The sequence below is a fragment of the Drosophila eugracilis genome, unplaced genomic scaffold, assembly GCF_018153835.1.
Source record: "Drosophila eugracilis isolate 14026-0451.02 unplaced genomic scaffold, ASM1815383v1 contig_445, whole genome shotgun sequence".
In the NCBI taxonomy this organism is placed as follows: Eukaryota; Metazoa; Arthropoda; class Insecta; order Diptera; family Drosophilidae; genus Drosophila; species Drosophila eugracilis.
The window spans coordinates 2,769,487-2,784,658 of record NW_024573311.1 but is presented as its reverse complement, the minus strand read 5'-3'; the positions used below and the strand labels follow the sequence as shown (position 1 = coordinate 2,784,658).

Here is a 15,172-nt window from a genome sequence, read left to right as displayed (position 1 = left end):
AAGGATACGGAAAGTCGAAAAAAAAATAACGTTGCGATCAGCGACCGTGAAATGGGCACCAATATATTGAAAGGTTAAGAATACAATCCTGGCAAAGTTCACGAAAAAATGTGTGCGTGCAGGGAGGAAGTGAAATGCTAGTGAGGACGCTGATGTGTATTTTATGACGGTTAGGATCTTGGGTTCCGTTCTAACTGCCTTCTAAGGAAGTATACGTTCAGGTAAATCCAAACTCTAGCAAACCGATTATATGCGTTTAAACATTTTTATGATGAACCTTAAAAATTATGTCAAAAAAGAGCGAGACCTGGTTTATGGGGATCGGGTGTGAGTGTGGGCCAAATCTATTGTTTTGGCCAGCGAAAGGGTTTTTACGTTTTCGACTTTTGTTTTGACTTTTTGACGGTTGTCTTGACTTTTTGAACTGCTTAGGTTCTTAGAAAATCGAAGATAAACCAAATTTTCAATTGTTCAGTATTTAAAGGGCACCAAAATAAACAATATATGTGTTTTATATATGTTTAATAAATAAATACGGTTGTTAGCCTTTTTATGGAAATTTGGCAGGCTTAAGTCAATATTCCATGAACAAAGTACGGCACATATTAGCCCTTATTTACGAAGGAAATCGTATAGCACCCTTATAAAAAGTAAAATATTCATATTTCTATAGAAAATGCAATAGTCTCAGGCGGTTTGTCCCACCCTAAGCCGCAAATAAAACACCAAATTATGCATTATTTCAGACGAAGCTCCGCCCATGCTGGGCACTTTCAGGGAAACGGGAACTCCGCCCCAAATGTAAGAAAAAAACACACAAATTTACCACAATACTTCGCTGCGTGGGCGTACCGAATCGAAGATTCGTCTTGCTCTTTTGGTAAACCGTGCGGTTAAAGTCGAAAAGAGCCCAGCCCAGCCAATTGACCATATGAGAGAAGAATCTAAAAAGCAAGCGGGGTTCCTCCGGGGATATGACCTTCGGGTGGGAGTGGACTCCCTACTGCAAAATCCATATGTCCCTGGATCATGGGTGTGACGTACTGGTTTCGGAATTGGTCGCGCATCAGCGTCGCGCCGTGACCTTGATGGATTTGCGACCCATCACCACTCACTATGTGCGGTTTGAGTTCTGGTCGCAGTTTGGTCGCCGATCTTCGTCCATGCACAGCAAGGTGCAATTCCCGTGGAGATTGGCTGAGAGTTTCGCAGAAGAAGCGTAAATATTTTGGGTGATTATTTTAGATAATCTTCGACTAATGTCCTTGGTTTGTTTCATTTTGTTCAACTGAAGGGATATTTAAATACTACAAATGGAAGTTTATTATATTTATTTATAACTATATTATTTGCCTAGTTTACCAAATGGTGCTTAATTACAACAAATTATTAAAATGAATTAAAATTACTTTAAATTTCAGAATACTTATATTTTTATTTGTGTTATCTAAAAGGTTTACTTTCCTTACATAATTACTATAAAGTTTGACACATTTGGAACCCTAATTCGAAATTTCAGACACGCAACCAGAAGACTTATTAAGTGTATTCCTCAAGACTTATTAAGCACAAGAATTTCAAAGCTTTTATTTAACACAAATAAAGACTTAAATAATGTTAACGTTTTTAAAACCCAGTTTTAAATTATACCCATGGCACAAAAAAAAATGTATATCCGTTATTACAAAGAACAGAGCTAAATTATATAATACTAAAAGTGAAATTTTTACTAAAAACAAATTTGATTTTTATTTTCTTGCTTATCAATAATTTGAATAGCCGTTATGAGTATGGTCCCACTAATATATAACCATAGAGTAGCCACACCTGCGAGCCCGACTGATATTTCTCAGAATCTGCTCGACGGTCGCACTTTTTGGTCGGTCTTTATTTTTTATCATTTCCCACACTCATCGAATACACGGAAAATCACCCCAAAATTATACAATGTCCGATGAAAAACAGAAGAGCGATGAATTAGATGACCTGCTGGACAGTGAGTACATGTGGAAAAGCATTTGGTGATCCATTTGCAACCCCTTACATAATGCACACTGCATTGTCCACTTTCCATACAGGTTGTCTGCAGGATTTCGATAAAAGTGGGGCAGGAGACAGCAAGGAAAAGGCCTCCTCCGACGATGCGGCAAATGCTGAGGGAGCCGACACCTCCGACGATCCTGAGGCTTTTTTCCTGTGAGTTGCCTCAGAGGGGCCACTCGCCACTTGAACTTTGTATTCTGACCTGCAATTCGCTTTCCAGTGAGAAGGCACAGATGCTGGCCGATCGCATGAACACGTTGTTTGGAGGTCCAAACACGCCCAGTGGTGACATCCCACCTCTGCCCCAAGATCCCGACCAGATTATGTCTGGGTTCAAGAAGATGGCCGAAGCAGCTGCTCTTACCTTGAGCGGCGAGAATTCAGCCACCGACGAAGATGTCTCAAAGTATTCCGATAGCATTTCGCAGGCACTCAAGGGCCTGCAAGAGGGCTCCGAGAACCTGACAGCTCCCGCCTCGGAAAACGACATAGCCAGCATGTTTGGCTCCCTTAATTTGGAAGGGGTATGCTCTATATGGTTCTCATTTTCCTCCTCAGCTATAATTTAATCCCCATCTTTAAAAGGCTGGTGATGGAGATGGAAACATGTTCCTCCCCTTCATGGAGGGCATGATGCAGAGCCTGCTTTCTGCAGAGATCCTGTTGCCCAGCATTCCGGGAATTGCTGGAGAAGTACCCGAAATACCTCGAGGAAAACGAGGGCAAGTTGTCTGCTGAGGACAAGGAGAGGTATGGGGTGAACCATCTTCCAAAGATAAGCATTTATTAAGGCTTTCTTTACGCAGATACCTGAAGCAAATGGAGCTGTATAAGGTTATCGAGGGGCATTTACAAAGCGAAAAACCCGACGATTCAGCAGCCGTGAAGCGCGAGAAGTTCCGCGTGGTGCTTGACGATATGCGCAAACTGCAAGACTTTGGCCAGCCTCCGCTAGAGATTCTGGCAGAGACGGGCGGCGACCTCCCCTTCGGAGACCCCGCATCCCTCGCAGCTGCTGGCGGTCCGGGTCCCCAGTGTCCCACTATGTAGTGGATGACGGAGCACGGTCGTCTTGTGGTGTGCCAATTGGTTAACTGTTGAGTGTTGCACATTTATTAGGCTAAGCTAATTGTATTTTATTTTATCCCGACAAAACAATCTGGCGGTCGCTAATGGTTATACTCTCTCTTGAATCGACATATTTTTGGGTTATCAGTTGGTTTATTATGTTGTCTATACCTAAATACAATGCCTCAAAATACAACTAGAGGAAGAATCGTCGTCGGGACTCCATAGCGTGCCTCTTGTTGCTGATGATCCAGGCGTAGTCACCGGTCTTGCTGTCGAAGGTTCCCTCTTGCAGGGAGCGCAGCTTTAGGGTAAACCGCGGTCCCAGTTCACGCAGTTTTACTCGCTTGCCCTCTTTGGAGAACTCGTACCGATGGTGGCGGAAGAAAATGTAATCTCGCTGGTTGTGGAACGTCACTGCTCGACGACCGCGAAATTCGGGATCGTGATGAAAAAGGGCGCCAAGCATGCGGCCCACTGTCAGACCCAAACGGGTAGTAAAATTGGTCAAAATCACCTCTGGCCTGTGCTTCGTTATCTCCTTGTGATTACGCTTTATATCTGAGGTAAGCTTTACGTTGGACAGCTTAAAGTGGGCAGTGGGTCCACTGGGCAAATGGATGACCAGCAGGCCATTGGGTTTTCTGCGATCCTCGTTGATAATCACTACATCTGTGAACTCCTCGCGCTCGGCGCTCTTGCAGATTTTCTTTACTGACGACTTGTTTCTGATCTTCACCAGGGCGTTGGGGAATATGCGCGATAGTTCCAATCCAAACTTACGGGTCTTGGTCACTGGATTGTCGGCGAAGGTGATTAGTACCTTGGGCTCGTAAGAGCGTTCAAAGTAAGCACTGAAATCATCCAGTTCAAGTTCCTTTTGCAGTTCCTCGTTGTCGGAGTCGTTGAGATTGGCCACCTCTGTCTGATCTTTCTCACGCAGGCTCTCAATAGTGTGACCTGGATTGGCGGGGACTCCTGCTTTGCGACGGGCACGACGTTCCTGCATCTTTTTCTTGTGCTTCTCCTTCTTCATCTTTTTGTAGAGCGCCAGCCGCTGCTCTTTGTTACGCATAAGGCTGAGTGGATTTAAAACCGGAATGCGGGTCTTCTTATCGTCATCATCCTCCATTTCGTCGTCGTCGTCGTCCTCCTCCTCCTCGTCGTCGTCATCTTCATCGTCCTCATTTTCCAAACCCTCATCAGCTTTCCCCTTTTTAGATTGTTTTTTGCTGGTTGAGGCAGCTTCTTCATCGCTGCTGTCCGTAACTGGTCCTTCCTGGATGTCCGCATTCTGCGGCTCCTCTTCGTCGAAGCTAGAGTCGCTGTCAGAGTCTTGTTCCACCGGTGGAGGAGCGGGTTTTCGCTTAATTTTGATCATTTTGTGGAAAAGCAAGAAAATTCAACAAATGTTAGCGGCACGTGTTGATACTCTTCTTCTTCTCCTGGTCAGCACAAATCCATTCACAATGAAACGTCGACAACCTGATGTTGACGACAGTGCCAGTCAGAAACGTGTAGTTTGTAAACAAAAATAATTATTTAAAATGGGTTTTCGCGTTTTAGAACTATTTAGCGGCATTGGTGGTATGCATTATGCATTTAAATGTAAGTTAAATATAATAAATTAGAAGAAGAACTAAAAAATGTCCGTTATAGATGCGCAATTGGAAGGAGAAGTGGTTGCCGCCTTGGATGTGAACACCGTAGCCAATGCGGTTTATGCGCATAATTATGGAAAAGATATTGTGAGGACTAGGAACATCCAGAGTCTGAGCGTTAAAGAGGTTGCAAAACTACGGGCCACCATCTTGCTAATGTCGCCGCCGTGTCAGCCACACACCCGCCAAGGATTGCAAAGGGACACGGAAGACAAGCGATCGGATGCACTAACTCATATTTGTGGGCTCATTCCCGAGTGTCAGGACCTTCAGTACATCCTGATGGAGAATGTTAAGGGATTCGAGACTTCGCAGGCTCGGGCTCAGTTTGTCGAAGCCCTAGAGAAGGCGGGATTCCATTGGCGGGAGTTTATACTAACCCCTACACAATTTAATGTCCCCAATACTCGTTATCGCTATTATTGCATTGCCCGCAAAAACGAAGATTTCTCATTCGCTGGCGGGAAAATCTGGGAGAAAATGCCGGGGAGTAACACCAAGGATCAAATCCTTTCCCAAATCTCCGAGATTGTTGAGGAAAATGTAGCATCAGATTTTCTAGTGCCCGATGATGTTTTAACGAAAAGAGTTCTGGTTATGGACATAATCCATCCCGCTCAAAGTAGATCCATGTGCTTTACTAAAGGTTATACGCACTACACAGAAGGCACTGGCTCTGCATACACACCGCTCTCGGAACAGGAATCCCATCAGATCTTTGAGTTAGTTAAGGAAATCGACGAAAACAATCAGGAGAAATCGGAGGAGGTGCAGCAGCAACGTTTGGATCTATTGCATAAAGTAAAATTGCGATATTTCACACCTCGCGAAGTTGCTCGTCTAATGAGTTTTCCGGAGGAATTCGGCTTTCCAGCTGAGACCACAAATCGACAAAAGTATCGATTGCTGGGAAACAGTATTAATGTTAAGGTTGTTGGTGAACTTATTAAATTGTTGACGACTTAAAAATAACCATAATTAAATGTATTTATTGAATTCCAAATAAAATAATTTTTCTTTAAAAACATAAATATCAAAGTTTTTAAAATTTAAAATAGTTCCCCCTATATTGGGTATTATGTGTATAAAAATAAATATTTTAGGTGCCCTGACGCCTGGTCACACTGTCTTGGATTAATCAACAACAGGAAAAGATTAGTTTACTGGGAAAAACAATAATAATTGCAATTATCGCTAATTGAAAAAGTGTCAAAATGATACCAAAAAAGACGACTGTGAAGGATTCACATATCGTGAAGATAGCCGTGGAGCGGGAGAACCATATGGCGCAATTGATAAATCTGGATCAGAGGCATCCCCTAGCAAGTGAGTAAATAAATAATAACTAAGATTATGGATTTCCTAAGCTGGAATATATAGAAAATCCTAATTTAAATATGCCAGTAAGTCTACAAAGAGTGTTAAAGAAGATTTGAAGTGATATTCCACAAGAAAACTTTAAAAGAACAGAAGCCTTTAACCAACGCCCTTACACTATATGTTTATGTGTTATCGTGATGTCAGCACCCTCTCATTTCCCATTCCTCATTAAAATGCAAAGCATTGATTTACACAGGAAGTTGGTTTTATGGTGTACTTATCTTTCCTTCACTTTCAGGTAAAATCCAGGACATTTGTAATGGTTGGTCTATCAGTGATCACCAGAATTACGCCCTTCAGTTTTGCGAGTCCAATAACCAGAAGTACGTAACCGAGAAGAACCGAAATGAGATTAAGAACGGCTCCGTACTGCGGCTGCAGTATTCGCCATCCAAGACGGCCTGCGATGCCATGGAATGCCTGTTGAATGGCAACCCTCAGGAAAAAGCCCTGCGGCTTAAGGAGCTAACCTCCCTCAGTACCGATCACACCTTTGCCCTAGAGTTTATCAAGGAGAATGGTTTGGACACATTAATCAAAATGATTGAGGACGTCAGCCAAACCAACGAAGACATTCTTAAATACAGCCTGGCTAGTTTCGTAGAACTAATGGAGCATGGCACTGTTTCGTGGGAAGTACCGGAAAACTCTTTTGTGGCTCGGAATATCGAGATTGTCAGAAACTTTCAGAAGTATCCCACAAACTGCGGCGAAAGCGCCCTTTCTAACTTAGAGAATATTGTCATGTGCAGCAGTAAACACGTCTTAGTCGCTGAGGACATTAAGCTTCAAGATATTCTCCGATTGCTGCAGGATGTCAATTCACCGGTGATGCGTCAGAATGCTATCGCTCTTCTAAACGCTCTGTTTGTCAAAGCAGACGAGTCCCGCAGAAGGACAATCGCGCAAACTATCAGTGCCAAGCAATTTCGGTTAGCCCTTATTGGTAACGGCCTGGGCACCGAGATGACCCACCAGTTGTACGTTCTGCAAACTCTGACTCTTGGCCTTCTGGAGAAGCGGATGCGCATGAAGATGAACGCCCAAGACCAGGATGCCCACGAGAAAATCAAAGAGCTGAGGCGCATAGCTTTTGATGACCACACCAATGCTTTGAATCAGAGTGATGATCATATCCGACGAGGAGGAGGCTCAGGTCCCGGCAGCGTAAATTTCTCACAGTACTACAAAAAGCTTGGCTTTAAATGCGACATTAATCCTGCCCAGGATTTCATTGAGACGCCACCCGGTAAGGAATTTGTATTCCGTATTTCAGCTACGTCAAATGTTAATCTCTATTTTTTTAGGAATATTGGCTTTAGACTGCATGGTGTACTTTGCTCGAAACTACACTCAACAGTATGCTAAGATTGTGCGGGAGAATTCCTGCCGTGCGGATGAACACGAGTGTCCGTTTGGACGCACTTCAATCGAACTTGTCAAGGTGTTGTGTGACATCCTGCGCATTGGCGAACCTCCAGCCGAGCAATCCGGTGACTTCCAGCCAATGTTCTTCACTCACGACTCGCCCTTTGAGGAATTCTTTTGTATCTGCGTCATCACACTGAACCGCACATGGAAGGATATGCGTGCAACTGCTGAGGACTTCACCACAACCTTTAGTGTGGTGCGGGAGCAGATCCAACGAACACTCAAATGCAGACCTGAAAACTTGGAAGATTTTCGCAATAAGATCGCTTTGTTGACCTATCAGCAGATCACAACACTGCGCCAGCAGGAACGGACTTCGAAGGAGGAGTGCGACTCCACGGCCTCAGCGATTGTGAAGCTTAAGGAGAAAATATCGCCGCACATTCTTGAGCTGATCAAGCAACAGCGGCTTTCTTTTTTGGTGGAAGGTAGTCTCCTCATCAATACTTTCTTTTTGTGATGATTAACATAATTTACTTATGTATTTATAGGCACTCATTTTGCGAAATATTTGCGAGGAACTCGAACAAAAGACAAGTTCTGGTACGCTCGTCTTTCGCCTAATCACAAGGTTATTCACTATGGTGATTGCGATGAAAAAACAATACCCACCATGGAGGAGCTGCCCAAGAAACTTCCCATTAGTGAGATTAAGCAGTTGCTAGAGGGCAAGGAATGTCCGCACATGAAAGAAACTCGCATAAGGAAGTCGGCCGTAAATCTGGCTTTTTCCATAACATTTGAGAACATGGAGCACTCCACGTTGGACTTTGTGGCGCCCGATGAAAGCATATTCAACTACTGGACAGACGGGATTAACGCTCTGCTGGGTCAGCCTATGGTCAGCAAACAAAAGAACGAAGATTTCGACACCTTATTGTCCATGGAGATCAAGCTGCGTCTACTGGACACCGAGGGAGTGGACATCAGCAAGGACCCACCGCCCATACCCGAGGACCCCGAGAACTACGACTTTTGCTTCGAGAGCTAAGCATAACATACACATTTACTATGCAAAATATCGATTTATTCTAGACTCCCATCACCCAAGATACATGCCAAAGTGTACCCACTACATATATATTCTCCGATCTGATCTTCTGCTAGTATTACTTGTGCAATTCCCCGAACACAAAATGAACAAACTGGTGCGGGCACTTGCAAGTGACTTCCCGCTGCCTAGCCATTTAGTGAACTTTTACACCATTTATTATAATAGTAGGTATATAATATATAGAGATCATTAAATAACACATTTTATACATAACAATTTTGTACAAAAACTAACGAGAAAAGCGTATTCTTATCCAAGGCTAGAAGGTAACGAGTTGGAAAAGCAAAGCTCGGCTGGCCGATGCTTAGACACCATTGCGGAAGGAATTGAATCGTTTCCTTGTGTAATAATGGAATTTTAGTACAGTAATTACCAAATTCCTTTGATTGTGCTTTTAGCTTTTGTAATTTTAAACAGGCTGATGAGCAGATATCTATCGATTTGTCCTTCCGTAACGATAGATATATTGCAATTGTAGATGATAAAATACGCACTTGCCGACTTTCGATTCGAACTTTAAAGCATTCGAGTAAGCAAAAAGCCTGTGCAGCGAAATCAAATTGGCAGCCTACCCGAGTGGGTCCCTGGCTGCCTCCTCGCAACATTATCCACGCACGGGCAGCTTGCGCCGGCGGGCAGGGGCTCGATCCTAGATCCTTAATCAAATGTTATCCTCCAGCAAAAGATCGTTGTCATCACCTCGATCTGGCAGACAGACGAAGAACTCCAGCAAATTCAATATGGGACCGCGCGAGAAGGGGTTTTGATAGCGACCACGCTTGTCCCGGAGATAAGGATATCTTTTGTAGTTGAACATCTCGTTCGTCGTCAGGTTCATGCAGGCGTGAAGGATCTAAAAATGTAAAGGGCTTTTAGTAATTTATTTATCATGGAAAAGTGTACTTACTGAAGTACAAGTTAGTATCCAACCAAGTCCACAGAACACAACCGCCTCGATAAGTCCCAAAACATAGAGCATTGTGAAGCCCTCGATCATTACGCAGTAGCATGCAAAGTATATGGTGAAAGAGCAGTTGATGGCCACCGAGAGGACAAACAGGAAAAACCACATCCGGTTGCGCAGACCCACGCAGTTGTAGATAAAGGGGCAGTGGTGATCGAAGTAAGACACACACCGGTTGCACACTCGACAGTGTTTGGCCCTTAGCGGTCGGAGACACCTGCAGCTGTGGCACAGCCTGGTTAACATAACATTGCGCTTCTTCAGTTTATCAAAATATGGGATCTGCTTGATGGCTCGGTAGTATGCATCTGAACTGAGTGGTATGTACCCCGGATCCCTACGGTTGGCAATTGCCCAGCTGACCCACATTAGTATGTTCCAGTATATAAAGCAGTAATGCGAACGCCTTAGTATATTCCATGTTATAGGTATCGCACGGATCATGTACATTGGATAGCCCCATAGCAGCACGGAGAAAAGGAACAGAAACAGTGGACCCTTGGAGTCCCCGGCTCCGCCGAATAGCCATCCCCAACTTTCTGAAACCGAGGGAATCCAGCGAGATTTCTTCTTAACTTCCCCGTAAAGTAGACGGACTACATCCTGATGCTGATGAGCCTGAGCCAACATTATCGGCGTCTTTCCATTCTTGTCTCTCGGTTCCAGATCTAGCTGGGATTTCTCACATAACAGACGGACACAGGTCATATTGCCCGATAAGCACGCCAGGTGCAATGGTGTGGATCCAAAGTTGTCCGTCTTTTGCAGTTCTACTCCAGAGTACATCAGCAGTCGCATCAAATCTGCATGACCTTTGTATGCCGCCCAATGTAACGCCGTATCACCATTAATATCGGTTAGGTTGTTCAGTGCTCCCATTCCTAGAAGATAGGCGGCCGTGGCTGTCCGTCCGTACATGCAAGCCAGATGTAGCGGAGTCAGTCCCTTAAAATCCGCCGCGTTGACGGCAACTCCCGCCTGGAGGAGCACCTGTACGACGGAGGCATGGCCCTTCCTGCATGCCCAATGAATTGGTCGTGGTCCTTGCGTTCCCAAACAAGGCAAATCAATGGGAGCAGTTCGCTCGATGAGGTACCTCATCAGCTGGACATTTCCATTAAGAGCTATCCAGTGTGCAGGCGTGTAGCCATGGCGATCCCTGGCTGACAAACACTCCATGCCGAACTTATCCACCAAGTTCTCCACCTCACTGACTTCTCCATTTTTGATAATGTCGAAAATATCGTCCAGGTTTACAGTAGTGGCGCCATCTAATCCTTCGAAGAGAAGAACATTCTCATGGTCTTCAACACCTGCACCACCGTGACGACCATCTGTGCCGCGACCTGTCAAAGGAGGGAGAGTGTGGGCGGTGATCTAGATGAATGTCGTCGGCGTGAGCATGGCCATCCTCCTCCGCAACGACCATATTACAGGAGGAGGAGGCGGTTAGGGGCAACGCCCACACACTGCGCGCCGCCCCCGGACTTGGATGCACCTTCGAGGCCATGTAGAACTCGAAGTCCACGCCCAGACGGTCCGCCGTTCCACCGTTGCCTTGATGCAGGGGGTTTTCCAGTAGGTGTGCAATCTTGTCGCCTTTTCCCGTAACGCTCCGACCGAAATTTTAAACTCGTTTGGCCAATTTTAAGCGTAGCACGCTAGGTAAACACGACTGCACTCGATGGTAAGGAAATTATGTCAGCACTGTGAGAAAATCAATACTTCGCTCGAATCGCAGGACCCCAATTCTGGCCGTTTTCGAACTCGAGTTGGCGCCAAAGCGCTAACAGCTGACCGTTATTTTCGTTCTTCATGCTTAGGGTGGCCAATCTAGATTTTTTCACGCCAAAACATAATATTAGGGGTTGTTCTAAACGAGGAGGGATTAAAGCTTTACTTGCATTTTATTGATTGTTTGGAAACTTTTAAGAATATTTGAAATTTATACATAGTAAATGTAATGTAATTGAAACTGTTTTAGAAACAGATAAAAATTAAAATAAACATTACACAAATATTTTTTCAACTCCACCATAGCTAGGTGAGAAAGATACATTTGAAATTGAAGCTTCTACACCCCACCGCTGGCTTTTACTGGAAATGTTCTGGTAACACTACGCGCTTCTCCTTTTGATAAATTTGTTTCGTAAAAAATGGGCGACAACGTGGTGACGGAACTAAATAACTTGGATTTAAACAAGCAAAAGGCATGTTAAACTCTTTTCGAACTGAATTCGAGTGTATGACAAGTGCTAGATAGCAGAATTATGTTGAAGTTGGCGCCGAAGGGCGGCAGATATTTTAGCCACTTAACCCGCATTTGCCAGCGAATTCTGCCGAAAATTCAGACGCAGTCGAAAACACCAAACCAACAACAACAACAGCAACGGCAATTGAAAGAACAACAACAACACTACTACGCAACTTTGGTTGGTGTTTTTAAGTTTAAAAAGAATTGACATTAACTTCAGTTTAAAATTTCCCGTTTCTTCTGGCACGTGTAAATTGTTTTGTTTGTCTGTGTGTGAATGAGTGTGTTTGCAATGAATCAGTGCCGGTTACTGTGACGTCACTAACATGTATTCAACTTCTCGGTTACTTTTTGGCTATCTTATTGCATCAGCCATAAAGTAACGAAGATACGCTCAAAAACACAGCTCGATAAAAAACAGAGATAGGTCGCACACACAAAAAAGCGCCGAAAGCGTCTTGTTATTTTCTTTGCCTTGTCCCCAATTGTTTAAACATTAGGAAAAAAAACATCAGTCGAAAGTTGATACCGAAAAAGAGCGTTTGCCTAATTGCATACGTAGCAAAATTTAACCTACCTGAAATTTCCGTTTTATTGATTTTTTCAAAATGGATTTGCAGGCTGCCAAGATGAAGAAGGAGAAAAAGGAGAAGCCGGCCGGCGGTGGAGATTCTCGCAAGGGTAAGAAATCCTTTCTACGGAGCTAAAGTTTAAATCTAGAAAATTAAATACCTTCAAATTTTCTGCTCTTTTTTTTTTTTTTCCCTGTTCATTTTAAGCTATTTCGTATTGAAAAAAAATGCATTAACCTCCGTTTTGCCCATTCCAGAACTAAATCCCTGGCCGCAATACATTGAGGAGCGCAATGTCTTCTGGGAGAAATGCAAGAAGGAGTACGAGGCCGAACTGGCGGCAAAGACTCGGGAGCCCATCAAAGTCACGCTGCCCGACGGCAAGCAGGTGGACGCCACTTCGTGGGAAAGCACCCCGTACGAGGTGGCTCGCGGCATTAGCCAGGGCTTAGCTGACAACACCGTTATCTCGAAAGTGAACGGTGAGGTCTGGGATTTGGACCGCGTCCTCGAGGGTAACTGTACTCTGCAGCTTCTCAAGTTCGACGACCCGGAGGCGCAGGCTGTCTTCTGGCACAGCTCCGCTCACATCATGGGCGAGGCTATGGAGCGCATCTATGGCGGCCACCTGTGCTACGGACCGCCAATTGACAGCGGTTTCTACTACGACATGCATCTAGAGGGCGAGGGTGTAAGTAATTTCGGTCATTCTTTGTATTACAAAAAGTTAATGGCTTCCTTATCAGATCTCAACCAACGACTATGGTGCAATGGAGAGCCTGGTCAAGCAAATTGTGAAGGAAAAGCAGAACTTCGAACGTCTGGAGATGAAGAAATCCGACCTGCTAGAGATGTTCAAGTACAATGAATTCAAGGTGCGCATTCTCAACGAGAAGGTGACCACCGATCGCACCACTGTCTACAAGTGCGGCTCTCTTATCGATCTCTGCCGCGGACCCCATGTTCGTCACACTGGTAAGGTGAAGGCCCTAAAGATCACCAAGAACTCCTCCACCTACTGGGAGGGCAAGGCAGACGCTGAGACTTTGCAGCGCGTCTACGGTATCTCGTTTCCTGATCCCAAGCAGCTTAAAGAATGGGAGAAGTTGCAGGAGGAGGCTGCCAAGCGGGATCACCGCAAGATCGGTCGCGAGCAAGAGCTTTTCTTCTTCCATGAGCTGTCGCCAGGCTCATGCTTTTTCCAGCCGCGAGGAGCGCACATCTATAACACGCTGATAAGCTTCATCAAGTCGGAATACAGGAAGCGTGGCTTCCAGGAAGTTATTTCGCCAAACATCTACAATGCCAAGTTGTGGATGACATCCGGCCACTGGCAACACTACGCCGAGAACATGTTCTCCTTCGAGGCAGAGAAGGAAAAGTTTGCTCTGAAGCCAATGAACTGTCCTGGACACTGCCTCATCTTCGATAACCGCAACCGATCCTGGCGAGAGTTGCCGCTGCGCATGGCTGACTTTGGTGTGCTTCATCGTAACGAACTCTCCGGCGCTTTAACTGGACTTACTCGAGTCCGTCGCTTCCAGCAGGATGATGCGCATATTTTCTGTGCCCCCGAGCAGATCAAAAGCGAAATGAAGGGCTGCCTAGATTTCCTGAAGCACGTCTACACCATCTTTGGTTTCTCATTCCAGCTGGTTCTGTCCACACGTCCAGAGAATTATCTTGGCGAGCTGGAACAGTGGAACGATGCGGAGAAGGCCCTGGCAGAGTCACTCAATGAGTTCGGTATGCCCTGGAAGGAGAACCCTGGCGATGGAGCTTTCTACGGACCCAAGATTGATATTACCATTATGGATGCACTAAAGCGGGCTCATCAGTGCGCCACTATCCAGTTGGACTTCCAGCTGCCCATTCGCTTTAATCTCAGCTACATCGCCGACGATGGCGAGAAGAAGCGGCCGGTGATTATCCATCGCGCCATCCTTGGCTCAGTGGAACGTATGATTGCCATTCTAACGGAGAACTTTGCTGGCAAGTGGCCCTTCTGGCTATCTCCACGTCAGGTAATGGTAGTTCCAGTGGGTCCTGCCTATGACCAATACGCCCAGTCTGTCAGGGATCAGCTTCATGATGCCGGATTCATGAGTGAGGCGGACTGCGATGCCGGCGACACGATGAACAAGAAGATACGCAATGCTCAGTTGGCTCAGTTCAACTTCATCCTGGTGGTGGGCGACAAGGAGCGCTCCTCGAACACCGTGAACGTACGCACCCGGGACAACAAGGTGCATGGCGAGGTCTCTGTAGCGGAGTTGATTACCAAACTGCAGAAGATTCGCGACGAGTTCATTGCTAACGAGGACAGCTTCTAAGACTCTATTTCGATCTATTTATCAAAGGTATACTTAAAATTTGCATAGCAAAGCAAGTACGCATTTTTGTTCTTTCTATGTATTTACGCTTATGAAACCGGAATTCACAAATAAAAACCAAATTCAAAACTAATTTTCAAGCATTCTTTAAATAGGAAATCATAACTATTTCTTTAATGATGAGCTCATGAATTCAACAGAAATCTGTTTGGTGATGACGAAGTTAGTATATTATTCTAGAGACATTTTATTTGCAATAACAAATATGAAAAATTTGATAAGAAAACTGAAAAGAGGAATGCCGTTAATTGTAAGATTATTAAGCTTCCAGACTTGGGAATCAGTTAAGCCTATTACACTGTAATTTTTTGACGGACCCGCGATCAATTTGTGATCAGTCATGCCGACACAG

At 44.9% G+C, this 15,172-nt stretch overlaps 6 protein-coding genes across 7 annotated transcripts; 4 read left to right on the top strand and 2 right to left on the bottom strand.

The window, feature by feature from the left end:
* Positions 1-1,855: 1,855 nt before the first annotated feature.
* On the top strand, positions 1,856-3,236 carry LOC108104135 (peroxisomal biogenesis factor 19). Its single transcript, XM_017210037.2, is given in 6 exon segments — positions 1,856-1,996; positions 2,079-2,196; positions 2,264-2,567; positions 2,629-2,718; positions 2,720-2,793; positions 2,850-3,236. Coding segments are annotated over 6 exon segments (879 nt in total). The 5' UTR covers positions 1,856-1,947; the 3' UTR covers positions 3,094-3,236.
* A 19-nt stretch (positions 3,237-3,255) lies between these two features.
* On the bottom strand, positions 3,256-4,578 carry LOC108104133 (probable ribosome production factor 1). The gene has a single exon (XM_017210035.2). It carries the CDS (start codon positions 4,490-4,492, stop codon positions 3,308-3,310), a length of 1,185 nt encoding a protein of 394 aa, XP_017065524.2. The 5' UTR covers positions 4,493-4,578; the 3' UTR covers positions 3,256-3,307.
* A 33-nt stretch (positions 4,579-4,611) lies between these two features.
* Positions 4,612-5,750, top strand: LOC108104134 (tRNA (cytosine(38)-C(5))-methyltransferase). The gene is made up of 2 exons (XM_017210036.2): positions 4,612-4,719; positions 4,771-5,750. The coding sequence occupies exons 1-2, from the start codon at positions 4,659-4,661 to the stop codon at positions 5,736-5,738; spliced, it is 1,029 nt and encodes a 342-aa protein (XP_017065525.2). The 5' UTR covers positions 4,612-4,658; the 3' UTR covers positions 5,739-5,750.
* A 142-nt stretch (positions 5,751-5,892) lies between these two features.
* LOC108104130 (engulfment and cell motility protein 1) lies at positions 5,893-8,866 on the top strand. The gene is made up of 4 exons (XM_017210032.2): positions 5,893-6,098; positions 6,391-7,401; positions 7,460-8,011; positions 8,075-8,866. Exons 1-4 carry the CDS (start codon positions 5,987-5,989, stop codon positions 8,572-8,574), a joined length of 2,175 nt encoding a protein of 724 aa, XP_017065521.2. The 5' UTR covers positions 5,893-5,986; the 3' UTR covers positions 8,575-8,866.
* Positions 8,770-11,345, bottom strand: LOC108104131 (probable protein S-acyltransferase 23). The gene is given in 3 exon segments (XM_017210033.2): positions 8,770-9,490; positions 9,545-10,960; positions 10,962-11,345. Coding segments are annotated over 3 exon segments (1,758 nt in total). The 5' UTR covers positions 11,112-11,345; the 3' UTR covers positions 8,770-9,298.
* A 373-nt stretch (positions 11,346-11,718) lies between these two features.
* LOC108104109 (threonine--tRNA ligase 1, cytoplasmic) lies at positions 11,719-14,893 on the top strand. Of its 2 annotated transcripts, none has more exons than XM_017210009.2 (4): positions 11,719-11,811; positions 12,476-12,536; positions 12,685-13,118; positions 13,174-14,893. In XM_017210009.2, the coding sequence occupies exons 1-4, from the start codon at positions 11,758-11,760 to the stop codon at positions 14,758-14,760; spliced, it is 2,136 nt and encodes a 711-aa protein (XP_017065498.1). In that variant the 5' UTR covers positions 11,719-11,757; the 3' UTR covers positions 14,761-14,893. The 2 variants fall into 2 exon arrangements, with proteins under 2 accessions (XP_017065498.1, XP_017065497.2); XM_017210008.2 differs by having other exon boundaries at positions 11,721-12,033.
* The last annotated feature ends 279 nt before the right edge of the window (positions 14,894-15,172 follow it).